This window comes from Myxocyprinus asiaticus, chromosome 33 (assembly GCF_019703515.2).
Source record: "Myxocyprinus asiaticus isolate MX2 ecotype Aquarium Trade chromosome 33, UBuf_Myxa_2, whole genome shotgun sequence".
In the NCBI taxonomy this organism is placed as follows: domain Eukaryota; kingdom Metazoa; phylum Chordata; class Actinopteri; order Cypriniformes; family Catostomidae; genus Myxocyprinus; species Myxocyprinus asiaticus.
In genome coordinates this window covers 34,638,825-34,659,549 of record NC_059376.1, presented here as the reverse complement: position 1 = coordinate 34,659,549, position 20,725 = coordinate 34,638,825, and the positions used below count along the sequence as shown (strand labels likewise).

Sequence of the window (20,725 nt, the reverse complement as noted above, 5' to 3'; positions counted from 1 at the left end):
GTCCCTTTTATCTACACCTGGCCTGGAAACTATCTGCTCAAAACAGCAGTCTGGTGAATCTCATAAATATGGTCAAGAAATGTCCAGGTCAGTATAATGGCAGATATTTAATATTTTTATTTTTGTATTTTTTTTAACATTATTTTCCTAACAATTCAGCACATTCCACCCACAACACATATATATATATATACACACACACACACATTTATATAAAAGTATAACATGTACTTTTAAATGTGTCTTTTTTATTTATTTTTTTAAGTACGTATTTGAAGCACAATTGCATATATGAACATTATGGTTGTATTTAATTTAGGCTGATTTTAATGAAAATCCTTCTGTCTGGACACAATGACTTATTTATTTTTTATTACAGTATTGCAATAAAAACATTTTTACACATTACAATACTGAGAATTTGGGTAGGAAATGTGCTTTAATGTCATTCATTGATTTTTTTCCTTTTGATTTTTGAGTGAAATATATCCAGACATTTCTTCACGAGATTCTCCCATTTGTTGTTTTTCTTCAAAGATATGTTTGAGGGATACATGCTAATTCTTTTGTGATGAAAGAGGGTGAATCCATTAATCAAATTAAATGCCATGAACGAAGAATTTTGTGAAAAATAAACGCAATGCAAATCGCAATCATCTGCGCTTACACAAAGAGTTGCCTAAACCGGATTACAACAAGTCACTTTCAATGAAATGCAGGATAAAAGGTTAATCTGTGCTGTGTGCATATGTGACAGGCGCATATGGATGACCATTGAATAATTACAGATGAAAGTTCGACAAAAGAGATCATCGTGCTATTAGTCAAAGCGAGAGAAAGTGAGCAGAGGCATGTGAACGGAGCCACAATTGCAACACAGCATATGATAAGTTGAATCAGACAAGCGTGAAATCCCTTCCCTCAGTGCACCAACTTTATTCACACAAAAAAATGTTTGTGTGTCACTGCTATGAAAAGTTTTAGAACAATGGCACGTCTCTCCAGTTGCCAGGCTATCGTGGTAAAAACAAGAGCATGTTGACAAATCAACTTGACTGTCTGAATGTAGGAGACGGCATGAGATCACATATAATGAGCACAGAATTTAGAGAACATTTAGAGGATATGAAGCACATTTAGAAATCTCACAATAAACAAAGGAATGTTTCGTGAAGTGAGGTTCGCTATCAATCGAACCTTAATCTCAAAATGTAGAAAGCTGCCTAGTTAGCAATTTAGGGGATCTTCAATAAAAATGTTTTTTTTTTTTTTTTAGATTTTGATTCTCATAAGTGCTGTCTATGTAGGCACATCTCTGGGTTTTGCCAATACTTTAGACTAAACAAAAAAAACACCATGACTTGCAGATTGAGAGCATATCAAAACTTCTACAGTACATTGCACTTCCTTCAGAAATACTGCATACTAGTGGTAGAAGTACAATGATGACACTGCTGTCTGTTTTAGATGTACTGCTTTTTTTTGCAAAAGGAAAGCACAAAGAAATACACAAACTGTTCTTCCATTAATTTTGGGAGTGGGGTGTTTTCCTACATGGAGCATGCTTTGTTCAAACCAAAGATTCTGCTCACAGACATTTACAAACACTTTAAACTGTTACACAGTCAGCTGTTAAAGAGCAAGCTGTAGACAAACCTCAGGTTTTGAGGAAATGAATAAACGTTATTAGTAGTACTACCCAGTCACAAACAATTAGAAACCACCCTGAGCACACCAAACAGGCATTCTTTCCTTGGCCTTCTTGGAAGAGGTTTGCACAGCAGAATGTATGCCTCTTTAAAGATTTTCAAGTTTGGTTAAAGCAATCAATGAATAAAATATTCTGACTGCAACAGATTTTCTTTTTAACCAAACAAGAGTACAGGAGATTAGACAGGAAAAAGTGGGAAGAGTGTTTGTTTACTTCTCATCCATGTGAGAGCGCATCTTCTTTAGTTTCTGCATGATACTGCTGGTTTCACTGCCAGAAACAGACATAGGGGAGGGACTACGCGTCTCTGTCACTATCACACTGGGCGGAGTAGACTCCTCTGGCACACCTGCCTGGGGTGACTCCTGTGGATATAAGCAAAAAAAAATCTGTTTACCCATTTAAAAAAGCTTGTACTGAACATTTGTATGGAGCCAGAGAAACAGGTGTAGCTGAATAGAAATTCACAAGTATAGTTCAGCATCGTTCATTGACTGACACTTGACTGATCTTTCAGAGGACTGACCAGGCTTGTGTCCCCCGCACTCTTGAGCCGCTCTTTGAGTTTAAGGGTTGTCTGTCTCATTCTCTCTATCTCCTCCTGCTGTTTGAGAAGCAGCTGTCTCTCTCTCCTTGCTGCTTTATTGGCCTCCTGCAGTCGCTTGATCTCTGCCTGTGGGTCAAGTAACACAGCAAGTTTTTAGCCTTTATTTTTGTGCTGTGCACATGGACATTCATAGAGACACTAGGCTAGTGCTGAAACAACTAATCGATAATTCTCAATAATTTTGCATATTTCTATTCTGGTGTCACCATTGCCTTCTGCTGAGCTGATTTTCTTGTCCCACTCCATACCTGATGTATAATTTTACTCTTTAATGAACAGTACTTTTAAGTTTTACAAGTAAAGGAACTGTTTTGCATATGTCCTGAAACTAATAATAATAATAAAAAAATTAAACTTAACTTTTCATGATTCAGGCTTTGTTCAAAGTTTAGTGAGTATAGAATCATGAATTCAGTACAGTAAATCACAACAAATCCTTACGCCCTTTATCATTTCTAATTTTTTTTTTATTATAAAGGAAATAAAAATGTGTTTTTATCTGATTAATCGATTAATCTAAGAAATAATTGAGGACTAATCGATTATCAAAATAATAATTAGTTTTTTATTAATAGACACTAGGCACAAACATACAATTGAAAAATGTACAGAGCTATCCATATATCGATCATTTAAAGTGATACCAAGTGCTTAAATATTGTTTTTCTTCACTTATTTATTTAAAAGTGTAGCTCAGAGATGGCTACTTTATTTCCAATAAAATGTCACAGTTGCACATATTTTGCACATATGCTTTAGTCAGAGAAAATACAAAGCATGTATCAGCACATCACCTGTTCCTGCTGTAGTTTCAATATCAGGCCTCTTTGTTTCTTACGGAGGGGTGGCATCTTATCGTCCTCTCCTTTATCTCGGAAATGCCTGAAAGAGAAGAGTAGGTCAACCTGCAGCTCATTAAATCATACTGCCTTTGAGTTTATGGATTTGGATTTCAATACTAGGAAATCTTGCCATAGAGACACAATGCTGCAACTTGCATGCTTTTTTAAAATACAACATGTAAGCGCATTTACAATGCATTTATCTTCTGTAATGTGTTGTAATTTTGAGTAATATATAATATTCTGTAGTAAATGCAGGGCGGGGCTTGTTTTCATTTATCAGGATTTAATTGGATCATGAATAGTAGACTGTTATTAATCGGTTAGTTTTTTTCAGTTGCCCATACAGTCTTAATGACAACAACAGAAAAGCTAATTTAGAGGCAAAGAAAGTTAGATCATTTTGATGAAATCTTTACAAAAACATGTATTGAAAAAACACAATATGACCATGGACATTTATTATAGAAAACGGGGTCAATTTCAATTTCATGTTCATTTGAAAATTCTTCAATTTAATATTCATGTTAGTGAGAAGGGCACTGGTGTGGTAGCAATAATGTCATAATATGAATGATCATCCTGCCTCTTCTGGTGTTCCAGCCAGGCCAGCTCAGCTTTGGTCTTCTCTCTCAGGGCTTTCTGACGCAAACGCAGTAAAGAACTCTGGTGCTGTGCTCGAACCTCCTCTTCCTTCATATAATGACGTACCAGGTCCATGGTGAATTTGGAGAAGCTGTTCTGGCCGCTGGAGAAGGGCATGCTGCCATCCTGCAGTGAATTGTGTGACAGCAGGGAAAACCACAAGAGCCAAGTCACTTATTCATCCATACATAGAGTTACAAAGCAAATCAGTAAAGGAAAAATAAACCTTAAAATTAAATAAATAAACCTACATGTTAAGTGAGGCTAATGTGTCGGTCAGTCTTTAAATCTTTAAAGCTCACTCTGTCAAACACAGAGGTGAAGAGCTGACAGGATCTCACCTTTGAGCTTTCTCTGGGGCTGGTTCTGTCATGGCTGCGGTCGTCGTCAGATTCTGGGTGTGAGCTGGGTTTCCGGTCCAGCGATTCGCGACGATGAGCCTCAGAAGGTAAAAGAGAGCGGAATGATTTTTCCTCAATGTCATCCTCCGTCATAGAGTCATCAAACTTCACAGAGTACTCCGTGGCAATAGAGGCACTGTCTGCTGATTGGGGGAAAAGGGAATTCATAATGTTTTGACTATGTAGAATTTCTACGGTACAAGGTGGCTGAATGTTATTTTTGTAAAAACCAAAAAAATAAAAAATTGAACGAACAAATTCTGGTATCCAAACTTTTCCAGTTTTACCATTTGTGATTACTGGATAGAGATTACTGTGATTACTGGAAAAAGGTGCTCACAAAGAGCAATTTCAAGCTGAAGAAACATTTTAGGGGAAAAAAATCCCCTTCACAATAGGAATTTCTATGACTTTTTAAGATTTTATGAGCCTTTTCAATGCCTGGAAATCACTTTTTTTAATTTTCAGGTTTTCCTTGACTATGGGAACCCTGGTACCTTGAGTTTTTTCCAGACAGATTATTTACATTGCTTCCCCTAAAGACTTGAGTTTTACCTTTCTCTTCAAGCAGGCTGCGCACACTGTCTGAGCGAAGGGAGTCATCAACAGCAGTATGAGCCTGGTCCTCCACTGAACTACTACTCCTGTCTTTCTCTGCTGACCTCTTCTCTTTCTGATCAGAAAGAGATGGACTAAGCTGGGTAATACTGCTGCCGCCACCACTGAAAAACAAAGAAGAGTGTGTAAGAGAGAAGAGAAAAGTAGATATGAACATTTATGGACAGTGCACTCTTTATACCAGTAACCATCTATAATTGGACATTCTGCTCTAATTAAGAGGTTTTTTTGGGGGGTGGTGGTACCTGATGGTGGGTCTCCTGGAAGGGATGGAGTCTGAGAAGCTGTCTGGTGGTGTCTCAACTTCTGACTGGGCTCTCTCTGGAGACCGCTCACTCTTCCAGCTACTGGAGAAGATCCAAAACAGTGTTTGAACAAAGTGTCTCACTACAAGAACTATTATCACTATAACATTTTTTTGTTTTACAATATTTCCCTTGAGAAAATGCAAACTAAACAGACAGTTAAAGAATAGACCCACCCTCCGCTGTTGCTCTTATTCACTGCTCAGTTCTGCACATTAATGGGGTGGTCACACTAAATTTTGAGTATGCAGAACTTTTGGACATGGCAACTGACTTGAATATAATGTCACGCGTTTTAATTAATGACAAATAAATTCATATTCAAATGTTACAATATATTGTGTACTCACTTTCCTGCAACAATAAACACCTGCAGCTTTGAATTATGTATTCTTTGCATTGAAAGTCAGCGTGTGATGTTTTAAATTTCTATTGGTCGCACGTCTTCTTGAGATACGGATTTGCAGGTCAGAAATCACCAAACTCTAATTTTCGTCCACTGCAAAATGCGATATTTTTTTGAAAGAACTTGTGTTTTCGCTCTTCGCAGTTTGGATGAATCTGAATGGGAGTGAATGGAGAGCGAAGTGTAGTGTGACCAAAGCTTATTTAGGTCAAATCTGGCATGGGATGTCTTTCACGTGGCACATCTGAATGTAATTATGGCCCTTTTTTAGAGCTTTGGCAGCCCCTGGTCACTTTATGCTTTCAATGTATGGACAGCAGGGGCTCAGACATTCTTCAAGATATCTCCTTTAATGTTTTACAGAAGAAGAAAAAAGCAATTTGTGTTTGAAACAACAGGAGGGTGATTTTGGGGGGAACTATTATTTTAATGAAGAACCCTATCTGGCTCTTAAGCTGGAGTCAGCATGGGATAAAAAAAAGATGGATTACATATGAGAATGACAAATGTCAAAATGGTTACCTGTTTGTGTGTTGTTGTGGCTGGCGCTGTTTCATGCTTTGGTTGTGCTGTTTCTGCTGGTCATACAAAGGCCTGTTAGAAGGGCCAGAAACACTCATCGCAATCTGTGAACGAGCCAGCTCAGTCATCTACAAAGAGAGCGAGTACGAGACACAGAGAGAGAGAGAGAGAGAGAGAGAGTCATCTACACTTTTAATCTTTCAGCTCGACTTTAAAGAGAAAGCTGCAATGTCTGAAGGGAATAAAGTTTACACTTCAGCTTCTCTGAGTGGACAAGTATGTAATCTTGTTTCTTTACAGTTGTTGTTGTTGGGTTTTTACCAGCATGTAAAGAAATATTTAAGTGTATGTATTGTATATGTAGCTCACTTCTTTAATGTGTCGTGCTGTTTCAGCTGTGTGGCGAGCAGCCTCAGCCTGCTGGTTGATCATCTTGTTTGTGGCCTCATGCAAACCTAACGCCTGATGCTGAGACTGGAGCACACTTTCCTGCAGCTCTGCATGGGCCTGGAAACAAACACACAAATCAACAAAATGAGTGTTTTTATCTTCAAACACTCACTGTGAGCTTGCAGTTTGAATTGAACATATTGAGCTAAAGGGCTGTGCACCAAAGAGGAAGATAACGTGTCTTTCTAATGCAATGTTTTCACTGGCTGCATTCAAAATCAAATAGCATGACCACTGTAATCTAATTCAAGATCAAATGACTTGTGAGCTGGTTCTTTTAATCAATCGATCAGAAAGCCTCACAAACAGTTTGTAAGCCTCAGTTCACAAAGCTGTAAAACTGTGAGTATTAGTGTTTAAGTATTTATTTAGATTTTATAAAATTTTTTTTTTTTTTGGGGGGGGGGGGGATTTTTCCCCTTTTTCTCCCAATTTGGAATGCCCAATTTCCAATGCGCTCTAAGTCCTCGTGGTCGCATAGTGATTCGCCTCAGTCCGGGTGGCGGAGGACGAATCCCAGTTGCCTCCGCGTCTGAGACAGTCAACCCGTGCATCTTATCACGTGGCTTGTTGAGCGCGTTGCCACAGAGACATAGCGCGTGTGGAGGCTTCACGCCATCCACCGCGGCAACCACGCTCAATTCACCACGCACCAAGAACAAACCACATTATAGCGACCACGAGAATTTGGTTGCTTAGGAGACCTGGCTGGAGTCACTCAGCACGCCCTGGGATTCGAACTAGGGAACTCCAGGGGTGGTAGCCAGCGTATTTTACCACTGAGCTACCCAGGCCCCTGATTTTAGAACTCTTAATATTTTTTTGTCAGCCCATATTTCGATGCATTTCATTTCATCTTGTGCCCATAGTAAACATTGCAGGCATTGTTAACTGGTATGGCACATATAGCAATCTAGCACTACATAAGTCCACACTAAAAGCTCTAGTGTGAAAACTTCCTGAATTACAGACAGGAAGATTCAGAGAGGGCACAAAGTAAGCAGAATGTGATTGTAAATACCCGTGCGGCTCTCTGCCTGCTCTCTTCCAGCTCCCGTTGTGTTTCCAGGGCTTCCTGCTCCGCCTTCATTCTAAGCAGGTACAAGTCACGCTCATGCCTCTGCTGTTGGGACTGCAAGAGTCAAAGGTCACTCTCAAAAACATGGTAAATGGCCACATGAGCACAGCCCTAGCAGGTAGTCAGTTATACATATAATCACTGAGCTAAGGGGCCTGTCTCACCTTCAGAATCTGAGCGAGCGAGACTGTTTCTTGCTGAGCGAGAGACACGCCTCTTACTCTCTCCACATCACTGATCTGTCGTACAGACTCCTCCACTGCATCCAGGTAACTGAGCTCGGCAGACAGACGCTGCTGCAGGACTCCAGGTGCAAACTGAAGCTCTGCAGAGCCTAGGGGGATAGACAGTGTGGTCAGTAATGAATTCCAATTCAAATACTGAAATTCTCCAGAACCGGATATCCATACCCAAATTAATTGGCAAATTAGTTGTTGATGGATAATTAATGCAGACAAAGTTGTTTACCAGCAGTCCTGTGTTCTGCTCGGGGGCTCTGATTATAGGGCGAGGGGTTGGATTTAGCCCTAGCAGCTGAAGAGGAGGATGAGGAGGAGCTGGGAAGGGCAGTGTGAGGGGGGCTTGAGCCATGGGCAGACCCTCTGACCTGGATCCCATCACCTGGATATAGTCGAGAAGAACCAGATCCAGCTGGAGAACCAGCAGCAGGAGTTGTACCAGGGCTTCGGGGAGATTTCTTTCCTTCTGAGCCAAGACTAATAAAACAAGAAACAGGAAGAGAAAAACACTGATGAATTACCAATTAAAAAAAACCAAGTCATTTTTAGTTCTGTAACTTAATGCATTTCTGAGTAGGCCATGATTTTAATCGGAAATTGATAAGATCGTGAAAAGTGGGCAATGCTACCAAAATAGAACCGAATCTGAATAAAGAGTCTGCAGTTAATTGCGGAGGCCAACTATCCTCCTGAAAAAACACTGGCAGATGTTGGTTGGTTGATGAAGAGGAAAGTAATTTCAGAGGTGGAAAAAGTTTTTACATTTTGATGAAAGATTAAGAAGACAAACATGTTTTTCTTTAAAATAAAGTGCACCGCTGAACAGTGGGAACACCTACTTAACTATATTGAGAAGGGATGTGCACGGGTAGTCGGTCACTCAGTTAACAGTATCAAAATCAATTAATACCAAAATCACTTTTTGGTTATTCTACATGTGCAATTGTAGTAGTTTTTCAAGAACAGGGTGAGTTAGGGGCTGTGAACACGTGTTTTTGAGCAGGTCTGCGCTGTTTTTCAATAGATTTTCCATATAAATGCATCTCGTTTTTTCTCATTGTCTTGCGCAGGACTGCCATATATATAAGACTCAGTGTCATGTTGAAGGAATATTCTGGGTTCAAGACAAGTCAAGATCAATCGATAGCATTTGTGGCATAATGTTGATTACCACACAAAAAAAATAAATTCAGAGTCATCCCTCCTTTAAAAAAGGAAAAAATTGATGTTACAGTGAGGCACTTACAATGGAAGTGTATGGTGCCAATTTTTAGAAGGGTTTAAAAGCAGATGCTTTTGTGAAGATGTAAAGCTTATAATTTTATAAAAGCACTAACATTAATTCTTCTGTCAAAACTCATGTATTATTTAAGCTGTAAAGTTGTTTAAATTTAAATTTTAGGTTTTGTTGACATTACATAGTCATGGCAATGAAGTTGTAAAATTGGCTATACAGTTGTGCTCAAAAGTCACAAACACATTTCTTTTATTTCTTATGGGATTCATATTCAACTGTAGGTTATAACAGAATGGCACAATCATAAAACAAAACAAAGAAACAATTAAATGACCCCTGTTCAAAAGTCTGCATACCCTTAGTTCCTAATACTGTGTATTGCCCCCTTTAGCATCAATGACAGTGTGCAGTCTTTTGTAATAGTTGTCTATGAGGCCCCAATTTCTTGCAGGTGGTATAGCTGCCCATTCGTCTTGGCAAAATGCCTCCAGGTCATGCAAAGTCTTTGGTCGTCTTGCAAGAACCGCAAGTTTGAGATCTCCCCAGAGTGGCTCGATGATATTAAGGTCAGAAGACTGTGATGAACTTTTTCTGCTGTAACCACTGGAGGGTCAACTTGGCCTTGTGCTTAGGGTCATTGTTGTGCTGGAAAGTCCAAGAGCGTCCCATGCGCAGCTTTCATGCAGAAGAATGCAAATTGTCTGCCAGTATTTTCTGATAACATGCTGCATTCATCTTGCCATCAATTTTCACAAGATTCCCCGTGCCTTTAGAGCTCACACACCCCAAAACATCAGTGAGCCATCACCATGCTTCACAGTGGGGATGGTATTCTTTTCACTATAGGACTTGTTGACCCCTCTCCAAACATAGCGCTTATGGTTGTGACCATAATGCTCTATTTTGGTCTCGTCACTCCAAATTACAGTGTGCCAGAACCTGTGAGGCGTGTCAAGGTGTTGTCGGGCATATTGTAACTGGGCTTTTTTGTGGCATTGGCGCAGTAAAGGCTTCTTTCTGGCAACTTGACCATGCAGCTCATTTTTGTTCAAGTATCGTCATATTGTGCTCCTTGAAACAACTACACCGTCTTTTTCCAGTGCAGCCTGTATTTCTCCTGAGGTTACCTGTGGGTTTTTCTTTGTATCCTGAACAATTCTTCTGGCAGTTGTGGCTGAAATCTTTCTTGGTCTACCTGACCTTGGTTTGGTATCAAGAGATCCCTGAATTTTCCACTTCTTAATAAGTGATTGAACAGTACTGACTGGCATTTTCAAGGCTTCGGATATCTTTTTATATCCTTTTCCATCTTTATAAAGTTCCATTACCTTGTTACGCAGGTCTTTTGACAGTTCTTTTCTGCTCCCCGTGACTCAGTATCTAGCCTGCTCAGTGCATCCACGTGAGAGCTAACAAACTCATTGACTATTTATACACAGACACTAATTGCAATTTAAAAAGCCACAGGTGTGGGAAATTAACCTTTACTTGCCATTTAAACCTGTGTGTGTCACCATGTGTGTCTGTAACATGGCCAAACATTCAAGGGTATGTAAACCTTTGATCAGGGCCATTTAGGTGATTTCTGTTATCATTATGATTTAAAAAGGAGCCAAACAACTATGTGGTAATAAATGGTTTCATATGATCACTATCCTTAAATAAAAGACAGTTTTCTTGCATGATTAGTCATATTTTCAATATCATTGCCAAACTTTCACAATTTCTGCCAGGGTATGCAAACTTTTGAGCACAACTGTAACTTTACACAGAAAAGGTAAGTATGTGATTTTATCACACTAAAATCATGTTTACACGCATGTTGTTTATGTCCTGTGGCTATTCTTTTGAAACAGTGAGCATTTTAATGTTCAAAAAAATTAACACCTCAGTGTTCTCCACGTTTTTGCTTTTTTTAAAGAAGAGACAAGTCAAATTTATTTTTGGGATCATCTGTATTATGCCACAAATGCTGTCGACAGAGCTAAACTTGTAATGAACTCGGAAAATTCCTTTAAAAATAATTTTTATAAATGCATCTCATGACAACTGTGTTTCATTCTTTGCGCTGCATCTAGTTTTTTAGCGCAGATGTCACAAAGCTTCCACGTTCTGAAGTAGTACAGGTTGCAAAGAAGATTTCATGTGACTTTTACACACCATTTCAGACTTTTTTTTTTCACCCAGCACAGTTTTAGCGCATGTCTGGTGTGCATAATTGCATACAATTCGACAAGTTCAATGCTAGACCATTTAAAAATCAAAGCATCCCGAAAAGGCTAATAAACCGCAGCAGTGTGGATTCTTTCACATGAGAGCTCGTATCAGATTTGGCACTTAAATTACACATTTTCTATTGGTTAAGAATACTATGCTACAGGTAGTGACAGCATAGTGATTTTTGTTTGACTTTAAATGTGAGTGATTTTATCATTTGAAGATCTATGTACTGTATTGTGCTATTTAGTCTCATAGCTCAGTTTGCACTTTATGTCCTGCTATTTTGAAAAATGTTTGTATCTATTGCAATAAACGTTCTTTAATCCAGAGTCTGAATATTGCCCATCCCTAATATTAAGTAAATAAACTTTCTGATTTCATGTTGACTTTTTTTAATAAGCAAAAATGCATCTTAAAAATTTTTCAAAAAAGTTGTCAAAAGAAACAATCTTGCCTTGCTAAAAACTCTTTACACAGAATGACTGTTGAGCTGAATGGTGCAAGCTGCTATACAATGATAAACAAGAAAAACCTCTAATAGATCGAGGCCCCTCAAATAGCAATCTCCCCAATTTGGAATGCCCACTACTTAGTAGGTCCTCGTGGTGGCGCGGTTACTCACCTCAATCCGGGTGGCGGAGGACAAGTCTCAGTTGCGTCCGCTTCTGAGACAGTTAATCCGCGCATCTTATGTGGCTCGTTGTGCATGACACCGCGGAGACTCCCATGTGGAGGCTCATGCTACTCTCCGCGATCCAAGCACATGTGCCCTATTGAGAGCTAGAACCACTAATCACGACCACAAGAAGGTTACCCCATGTGACTCCACCCTCCCTAGCAACCGGGCCAATTTGTTTGCTTAGGAGACCTGGCTGGAGTCACTCAGCACACCCTGGATTCGAACTCATGACTCCAGGGCTGGTAGTCAGCGTCAATACTAGCTGAGCTACCCAGACCCCACCCCTTAAATAGCAATTTAAAAGTTTTAAATATTCTTAATCCCAAACAATGAGGATTTTGTGCAGCTAGGGTATGGAGAGGAGGTCTGGAAAGTGTGAGGATGATGGGGTAACCCTTAAATTTATGCTAATCCAGATAAAGCTCTGTGCTGCTGGATATACTCACCCAGAGACCACATCTCTGAAGGATATGGCTCTCTGAATGCTGAACAGGCAAGAAGGCATGAGAGGAATCTGACTCATGGGCTTCAACAAATGCCACAGGGAGGCTCGAATGTCACATGGGAGAAAAATATCTCATTGGCAATAAGCCTGACCTGCAGCACAGATAACTGACTCCCGCCTCGTTTTCTGAAGGGCTACAGCTGACCGAGCACTGCACATATAGCAGCGCTAGTATTGACTCTGGCACCACTGTGTAGGGCTGTAATAATTATGATAAACAGGAGCACTGTGGACATCATGTTTAAAGATATTTCCGGTCTGAAACAGCCTATTTGCATATGTCCGAGTTAATTTCTGGTGACTTGCAGACTAGCAGAAAAATAATGAGAGATGATTGCACTAGTTACTCACTTTAAAGGACAGTTTTCTAACTTTTATCTTTTTAAGACTGCAACAATTGTCAACTTTCAAAAATAGTATGACATACATGCAACAGGCTGTTCCATTCATAAATCAGTAGGGGGTTTACATTTATATTTATTATTTGGCAGGCACTTTAATTTAAAGCAACATTCAGTGCCTTCACAGGGCCTCAGACTTGATATAGTGGCAAATGCAATGACAAAAAATTGTGACAGTTATTCAACACAAAGACTTTATTTGCATCAATATGTGGTTTTATCACATTTATCCAGTGAGGACGCATTAGAATATTATTTATATTGTTTTACAAAGTGCTTAATATCAATGTTTTCTGCATCTTTCTGTTGCGCTGAACGTCTTGTATGCAACAATGACCAGAATATGACTGGTAATGTCAGCTTTATAAACAATAATATGAACTTTATGAATGACTCTAATGAGTCATTCTCTTCTAATTAATGAATAGGACAGTCTTGAACTCTGGTCTCACAAATAACAGACTCACTCTATGTACTGCGAAATATTTTCATCTTCAAATGAGCCAAGAACTGTAAATGTGATGTGTACTTGAGGGTCGTGACAATTAGGTCAACCGATTTTGCCCCCTACCGATAACTAAGGTGGTTGGAAAGGCTGATAACCGATTAACTGGCCGATAGTTTTTAAAATCCATTTTTAGAATGTCAACAAACAAAAAAATAATTATTTTCTTACTATGACAGGCATAGACAAAATGTCCTAAATGAATAAAATCTCAGATGCAGTTTACTGTTTAACCAAAATTCTAAAAATATGACTTTTCAGTATAAACAAGCCCAAAATACACAGGGGACTCTTATTTTGAAATGAAGAAATTATTAAAAAAAATTAAAAAAAATTAATATCAGCAACTGACAGTTTTTTTACTGATAACGAAGCAACTATGGGCACAGATTAATCTGTAAAACCAATATATATGTCAACCTCTACTGACAATATCAGTCTAATTAACAAATGACTGTTGGAATTACAACATGCATTTAAAAGGTACTCATTCACAATGGAGCGTTGTTGAAATAAATGGTATTCGGGGAATAACAAACAAACAAAAACATTGTTACAAAAAAAAAAAAAAAAAAAAAAAAAAGAGTATTGGTTGTTGTTTAGCATAGTTTTAGGTCCAACTGTAAGGTTGAATCTACTAAATGGGAAAACTGTGTTTGGTTTCCAACATGTCAAACAACTTACGGTTTTACTTCCAAAGCTTTCTGCAACTATTCTACACACCAGCTGAATTTCTAACAATGTATACATTGTATAAGCATATGCGTTGATCAGTATTTCACAGTGCCATGATGTACCAGTTGAACTACAGGACACCCTACAGGGTTAAAAAGGTCGTACCTCTGGATGGAGTGGGCTGAAGCTCTCCCCAGTGTGCCATCTGTGTCAATGCTCCTGTGAGAGCTGCGACTGGATGCTTTCTCCGAAATGTTCTTTTTAAAACCTTCACCAGGAAGATCAGAGTCTGCAGAGGACGCGTTTCTCTGCCCCTTCAGCAGGCTCTTCTCTAAGGCTGTAGGATTAAAAAAAAGACATGAGAGCAGAGAAACTGATTTTACACTACATCACACACTGAAGAACAGATGACTTTTTGACACGTGTTTGGACTTCTGGCACTGTGGACTAAGCTTATGAGTATATCTGACTTCTTTTGCTGCCTGAGCTGGCCGAATGTGGAGAGGAGATGGGTGTGAGGGTTGGTGAATGGGGAGATCCCTCTCCATCTTTATCACGTGCTGATCTGCCACTCAGCATCACGTCAGAGGGACTGAACCCACCGTGTCCATTACTGTGGAGAGAGGGCATCAGAATTCATTGTCAAAAGGACTGATCTTATATACAGTACAATACTACAATAGATCCAAATGATCAAAAATTCAATTAAAAAGGCAAAATGTCAATACAAAATAACTGGATGCCACTCACATGCAAACTGATGATGTCATGTCATTGACAACAATGTAGCATGGTACTGCTTAAAATGTTTATAGCAAAATAATGACTACTGTTTCACTTCTCTTTTTTAAAGAAAAATAGTGACGTACACAGTGTGCATACTGCGTACACATACAGTGAACTGTGTGCAGTATTACATACATAGTAAGCAAGTATTACTTTTGAAGTATAGCCACTTAGCCTTTAATCTAAAGTTTAATCTGTGAAAGGTACAATGATAGAGCAACACTGCCCCCCTGAGGTTGATTCTCAGAATTTTGCGTTCATAACTTGAAAGACCTGTTGCTACAAATAAGACAAACACACAAGCCTATGATATAACATGCACATACACAGTATTAAGCTCAACTCTATCCACCCATATACATATATCAAAATGGAAAACTAAAATATATTTGTATTTTGCTTTACCCATTAGGACTTCTCTTGGATGCTGATTGGCTACTGCCACGGGAGGAAATGAAGTCATCCTCATAGACCATTCCATCCAATGAGCTGCCAGCAGACAGAATAGAGCGGAGAGCTGGGGAACTCTTACCTCCCCTCTCTTCAAGAGCTACTTAAACATAAGGAACCAAAATATGCATTTGTTTTATATGAATTTCACAAATAAATACATGCATAACATTCACTGTATCTCATTAAATATAATGATATACTCTCTGGTACATGGTTAGTTAAACAACACAGGTCAAATAAATTTTTGAAGTTTTCACCTTTGCCATAACTCTGCATATTCTTGGTGAATATATTGATTACACTGTGTGGGCTTCCCTTGGCCAATTCTTCCCATGGTCCGCTGCTCTCTCGTAGCAGACTTGATGGACTAAAGGGCAAGTGCTTCTCTGCCTCTTTCTTGAAGCGTGAAATTGTGTTCAAACTGTCTCCATTCTGCTGGGCTGCACTGTATCTGCAACTGGATTTTGGCAGCTCTTGGAGATCTTCATCATCAGAAATACTGCCCTCACTCAACAGAGGACCCTCGCTGATGGAACCTCCACTAGAGTCCAGCACAACTTCCTTGACTAGAGGCTTTGGAGGAGATTTGGCCTTGAGTATGTTTCTAGAAGTGAGGCCGGACACAGCAGGTCCTGAGTAGGGATTGTACACACCCTCAGTTCTTTCCCTAAAGCTGTGCAGATTGCCAACACCTGGTAGGGTGTCATCATAGGTGCTTTGACCTGCAGCAAGGAGCCTCTGAATCCTCTCAACCAGGTCATCAGAATCGGTCTGATTTTCTCTGACTGGCGGACTGACAGGCTTAGCCCAGCAGTTATCGTTAGGGATCGAAAGACCCGTGCCTGTGTCCCTGGCACAACCGTAGTTAATTCCAACACCGGTTAGCTTGCGTGCCTCACTCTCTATGCGGTTTGAAAGAGAGGCAGCAGTGGCCCTCAGAGCCTCGATGCGGCTCATTTTGTGGGATACAGCTGAAGGTGCAACAGGAGCAGTTCTGGATTCTCTTTCAGGCCCGGACAGTTCTGGATCAAGTTCTAAGAGCTGAGAAAAGATGTGGCCAGAGGGGGATACAAGCGAGTTGATGCCTCTGATTAGAGCAGGACTACGCCGATCAGACTGGAGCCAGGGCGAACCTGCAAATCCCAACTCATTCCTACAAAAAAAAAAAAAAAAAAAAAGTACATGCCAATGCCTCATTAAATTCTACTTATTATTTGACCAAATAAAAAGTACAGCCACTAATGGATTTAAAAAAAAAAAAAAAAAAAAAAAAAAAAAAAAATGTACACTCCCCCATGTCGTTCCAAATCTGAATTCTTTCGTGGAACACAAGAGGAAATTTTTTGACACTGCTTTTTTCCCCCCATACAATGCAAGAGAAGCCGGAGTCAGTTCCTTACATTCTGCCTAACACCTTTTGTGTTCCACAAAATATATCATAGTCATACAGGTTTGGAACAAAATGAGGTTGAGTAAATTATGCCAATTTTCATTTTTGGGAGGACTTTCCCTTTAACATTATGGAAATCAGAACATAAATTAAAAATATTTCATAAAGCATTACATGAAGTAATCGTTAGGAGTTTAAGGTGTTCACATGCCATTTTGTTCCATTTAAAAAGCTGTTCAGGAACTTTCCAGTGTCCAAAAACTCAATATGCAGCAGACGCCACTAACTACATACACTTAGAGGTGGCCATGGAAACCGATGTGGGCTGGCAACAAACACTTCTTGCCAAGCACCGGGCTAAGGAATTAATCTATTCTTACAGAACTACTTGAAATACTTAAAGAGTATGATTTCTGTGTAAAGAAATAAAAATGACTTCCTTTTTAAGGGAAGTGGATATTTTATTAACTGTACAAGCTTCAATGCAGTTAAAATGGCTTTGGTGGAAACACAAGCAGCGTTTTCTAATTGGTGTTCATGTAAAAGCTAATAATAAGATTTTCATGGTTATGAATGTGGAAATAATTAATGAGATTCAGTGTGCATTTTACCTGGAGAAAGGTGGCTGGCATTGCCCCGTAAGAGACAGATCACTGCTAGAGGTGGCACTCTGAGGTCGATCGTGTCTTTTATTTTCTTTATCTGACTCTCCAGATGGTTGGTATACTGGTCTCGGCTGCAATGCCACAACATAAACAACACTATCTGTCATCATGGATTTTTCAATGGCCAACACCGATGTCTAGAGGCCAGGGTGCCCGATGGCCAATAAAATGTCATATAATACAATTTAATGAGAGCAAATAACAATCTATTACAACAACAACAACAACAATAAAGTCAGAAATATCTGAAATAAAAATAAATGTGTATTATCAATTGACCAGGATGTCAGAAGGTTTTGGAATTGACTAGAGATAGGCAGGATGATCCACTAATTAAAGGAATATTCTGGGTTCAATACAAGTTAAGCTCAATCGACAGCATTTGTGGCATAATGTTGATTAGCCCAAAGATAATTTCAACTCGTCCCTCCTTTTCTTTGAAAAAAGCAAAAAATCAAGGTTACATTGAGGCACTTCCAATGGAAGTGAATGGGGCCAATTTCTGGAGGGTTTAAAAAGGCAGAAATGTGAAGCTTCTAATTTTTTAAAAGCACTTACATTCATTCTTCTGTCAAAACTCATTTAAAGAAAAATCTGTATTATTTAAGCTGTAAAGTTGTTTAAATGGTCATTTTTACAGTCGTTTTAGGGTTTGTTGACATCACATCATCATGGCAAAGAAGTTGTAAAATTGGCTCAAACTTGACAGAAAAGGTTATTAAGTGATTTTATCACACTAAAATTATGCTAGCACATATCGTTTATATCTTGTATCTATACTTTTGAAACAGTGAGTATTTTAACATTTACGGATTGGGCACATTTACGTCCAATGTAAGTGCCTCACTTCAACCCAGATTTGTGCTTTTTTTAAAGAAAAGGAGGGACAAGTCGAAATAAATGTTTGTGGTAATCAATATTACGCCACAAATGCTGTCGACTGAGCTTAACTTGTGTTTATTGAACCCGGAATATTCCTTTAAATAGTTGTCCATGAACTGATTAGTGAGGTCGACTAGTGTAATCTTTATTTAATATTTTTGCAGTGGTGCTTTATAATGACAAGATTCAACATCTGATAGGTTTTTTTATTGCTGACAGCTTGCTGTGCAATGCTGTTCGTGTAGTTTTGCACTTCCCAAAAATTGACACAAGGGAGAGCTAATCCTTCTGTTAATCAACCAAGTGGGCACACACAGAAATCAATGGCAATAATCTCAAAAAGCTAAATATCAGCCGATCATTTAGCCTGTGAAAAATGTCATTAACTTAAAACCATCCAGCATAACTTTAGAACTTTAACAGGTTATTTTACAACAAAAATGCTGTTGAAAATGTTGAATGTAGGAGTATGTTTACCTGCTGGCTGATGTTTGTTCCAGCAGCAGTGTTGATCTCTCCTACATACTGTGTCTGTTCCAACAGTAGTTTGGTGTATGTTTCCTGCAGCCGCTTCTTTATTGGCCCTTCAGGTGCCACCGGGGCCTTTGTGGTCCCTGATCGCTGTCTTCTGTAGAGCTCCTGCAGGCGTTTATTCTTCTTCTCTTCCTCCTCTCTCTGAGCCTTCCTTTCCTCAACTTGCCGTTTCTTACGCTCTTCCTGCTTTAGAGCGATGTACATCCGCACCGCCTCTGCATCATAGTGACGTTTCTTTGGCATGGGCTGCTCTGGGGGCTCTACCGTCTTGGTAGTTTTGGCAGGACTGGCACTGCGGGAAGCTCGGGTTGAGGCACGGACTCTGGAGCTGGACACCGGTTCCCTCCTGCTGCCCTCCTCCAACTGCAGGTCATCTAAGATGCCACGGATGTCAGCTGAAAGTAGGTCTGTGTTGGAAGACTTTCCTCTATTTCCAACTGCTGATCTGAAAGGTCCAGCTGGATCCTCAGGAAGCATGTGATTGCAAGTTCGTTCTGTACTGTTGGGCCTTGAACGGCGGGTCCGCTCCAGACGGGTATCGGAGCTGGAGCGAGGGACAGGGCCTGCTAGAAAAGATGTTGCAAAGGATAAGAGAATAAATTGTAAGACCTTTTCCCCCTTTTTTTTTTCCATTCACTATTAAATTTAACTCGAATGAAAACAAAGCTATGAGGGATGAGTGCAGTCTGGTAACAGGTTGTTCTGTATTTAGGCCTAATTTTCAGAACCCATGTTTTAATTCACATCACTTTAAATATGGCATCTACCCTGACTGAAGTTATTCTCTGTACTTACTACTATTAAGGGGGGATCTGGGCAAAAATGCAGGTGAAAGTAACAAAAATGCCCCCATAATTTATAATGTTGGGGCAAAAAATGCCCTCATAATGAATTAAATTTTATTTATAACTTCTGATATAGGTCTTAATATTCTATTCTATTTTTCTCATTAGTGAACTGGTTACATTTAAATATTTAAAGGTGCTGTAAGTGATTTTTTTCATTGAAAACTATGCAAAAAATGTTCCTACTCCCTTAAAGATATTAATGAAATAAGTGTCCTGAGATATCTCACCAGTCTCTGTGACAGCTGTAGACTTTGTAAACAAGAAACAAAAATGTGTCTGTGGACATTGGCGCTTTTTACTTGTCAATCATTTTGCTCGTTCGCATAGTGTTGTATTTGAAGTGGATCATTGAGGCTATGATTCATGATGTTTGTCAGCTGAGGGCACTATTGTGCCACTGTTGAATTTGACAGCCATAGGAACAAAAAATTCTGCTCTTTTGCTAGGTTTTTGTCTCAAAATTATATTTGGAAGGCGGGGTTTTGGAATGAGGAGGCGTGGCTAATTCAATGGCTCAGTCACGTGAAAGCTTCAGAACGCTAAACTCACTTACAGCACCCAATGGAAATTCCAGGACATTATCTTGCTTAAATCATAAGGCTGGCTGGAAAAATAATGATCATCTAGGTTTTCTTTTATTATTAATAAATTCCATATAGCCTCTTTTTTTTTTTTTTTTTCCTGTTAGCCATATTAACAAATTAATAGTCAAACAAGATTAGGCTGAAAGGCCAAATGTTAGAAATGGATACAGCACTAAACAACTATAACTGTTTATGTTTGCTTCCTGTTACAAATCAATTATTTGAAGAAATAATAAGAAAAAAATTAAAACAGAAAAAGTCAACAAAATCACCCAAACACAAAGCATTAGCAGCATATGCCCTATATTCATACATTTGAACTGGAGGAGAAAATAAAAAAAAAAAATTTATCTTCAGTGGCTGCTTGCATATAATGTTTAAATCAATACAGCATCAAGCATTTCTGTCCCTGCAGTCCAATAAATCAGTACTGGAGTGACTGAATAAAGTCTGGGTCCAGCCCTACGACTGTGGAGAAGAAATTAGGTTGACTTGCATTGTGCAGTGAATCAGAAACACCCAGTCGAACCCTATTTG

At 39.2% G+C, this 20,725-nt stretch overlaps 1 protein-coding gene across 9 annotated transcripts in view; it reads right to left on the bottom strand.

The window, feature by feature from the left end:
* Positions 1-20,725, bottom strand: part of LOC127424463 (centrosome-associated protein 350-like) — a 55,875-nt gene that overhangs the window by 14,278 nt on the left and 20,872 nt on the right. For 3 of the 9 annotated variants that reach the window (XM_051669705.1, XM_051669710.1, XM_051669711.1), the window contains exons 11-28: positions 18,700-19,322; positions 17,287-17,411; positions 15,543-16,438; positions 15,238-15,385; positions 14,517-14,659; positions 14,212-14,383; positions 8,054-8,301; positions 7,750-7,919; positions 7,529-7,639; positions 6,427-6,564; positions 6,058-6,185; positions 5,070-5,171; positions 4,762-4,928; positions 4,147-4,349; positions 3,747-3,931; positions 3,113-3,200; positions 2,238-2,384; positions 1,925-2,076 (exon numbers count right to left, since the gene is read on the bottom strand). In XM_051669705.1, coding sequence (XP_051525665.1) covers positions 1,925-2,076; positions 2,238-2,384; positions 3,113-3,200; positions 3,747-3,931; positions 4,147-4,349; positions 4,762-4,928; positions 5,070-5,171; positions 6,058-6,185; positions 6,427-6,564; positions 7,529-7,639; positions 7,750-7,919; positions 8,054-8,301; positions 14,212-14,383; positions 14,517-14,659; positions 15,238-15,385; positions 15,543-16,438; positions 17,287-17,411; positions 18,700-19,322 — 3,946 coding nt within the window. The remainder of the gene's footprint in view (positions 1-1,924; positions 2,077-2,237; positions 2,385-3,112; positions 3,201-3,746; positions 3,932-4,146; positions 4,350-4,761; positions 4,929-5,069; positions 5,172-6,057; positions 6,186-6,426; positions 6,565-7,528; positions 7,640-7,749; positions 7,920-8,053; positions 8,302-14,211; positions 14,384-14,516; positions 14,660-15,237; positions 15,386-15,542; positions 16,439-17,286; positions 17,412-18,699; positions 19,323-20,725) is intronic. The other 6 variants (XM_051669706.1, XM_051669709.1, XM_051669707.1 and 3 more) reach the window with 6 other exon arrangements.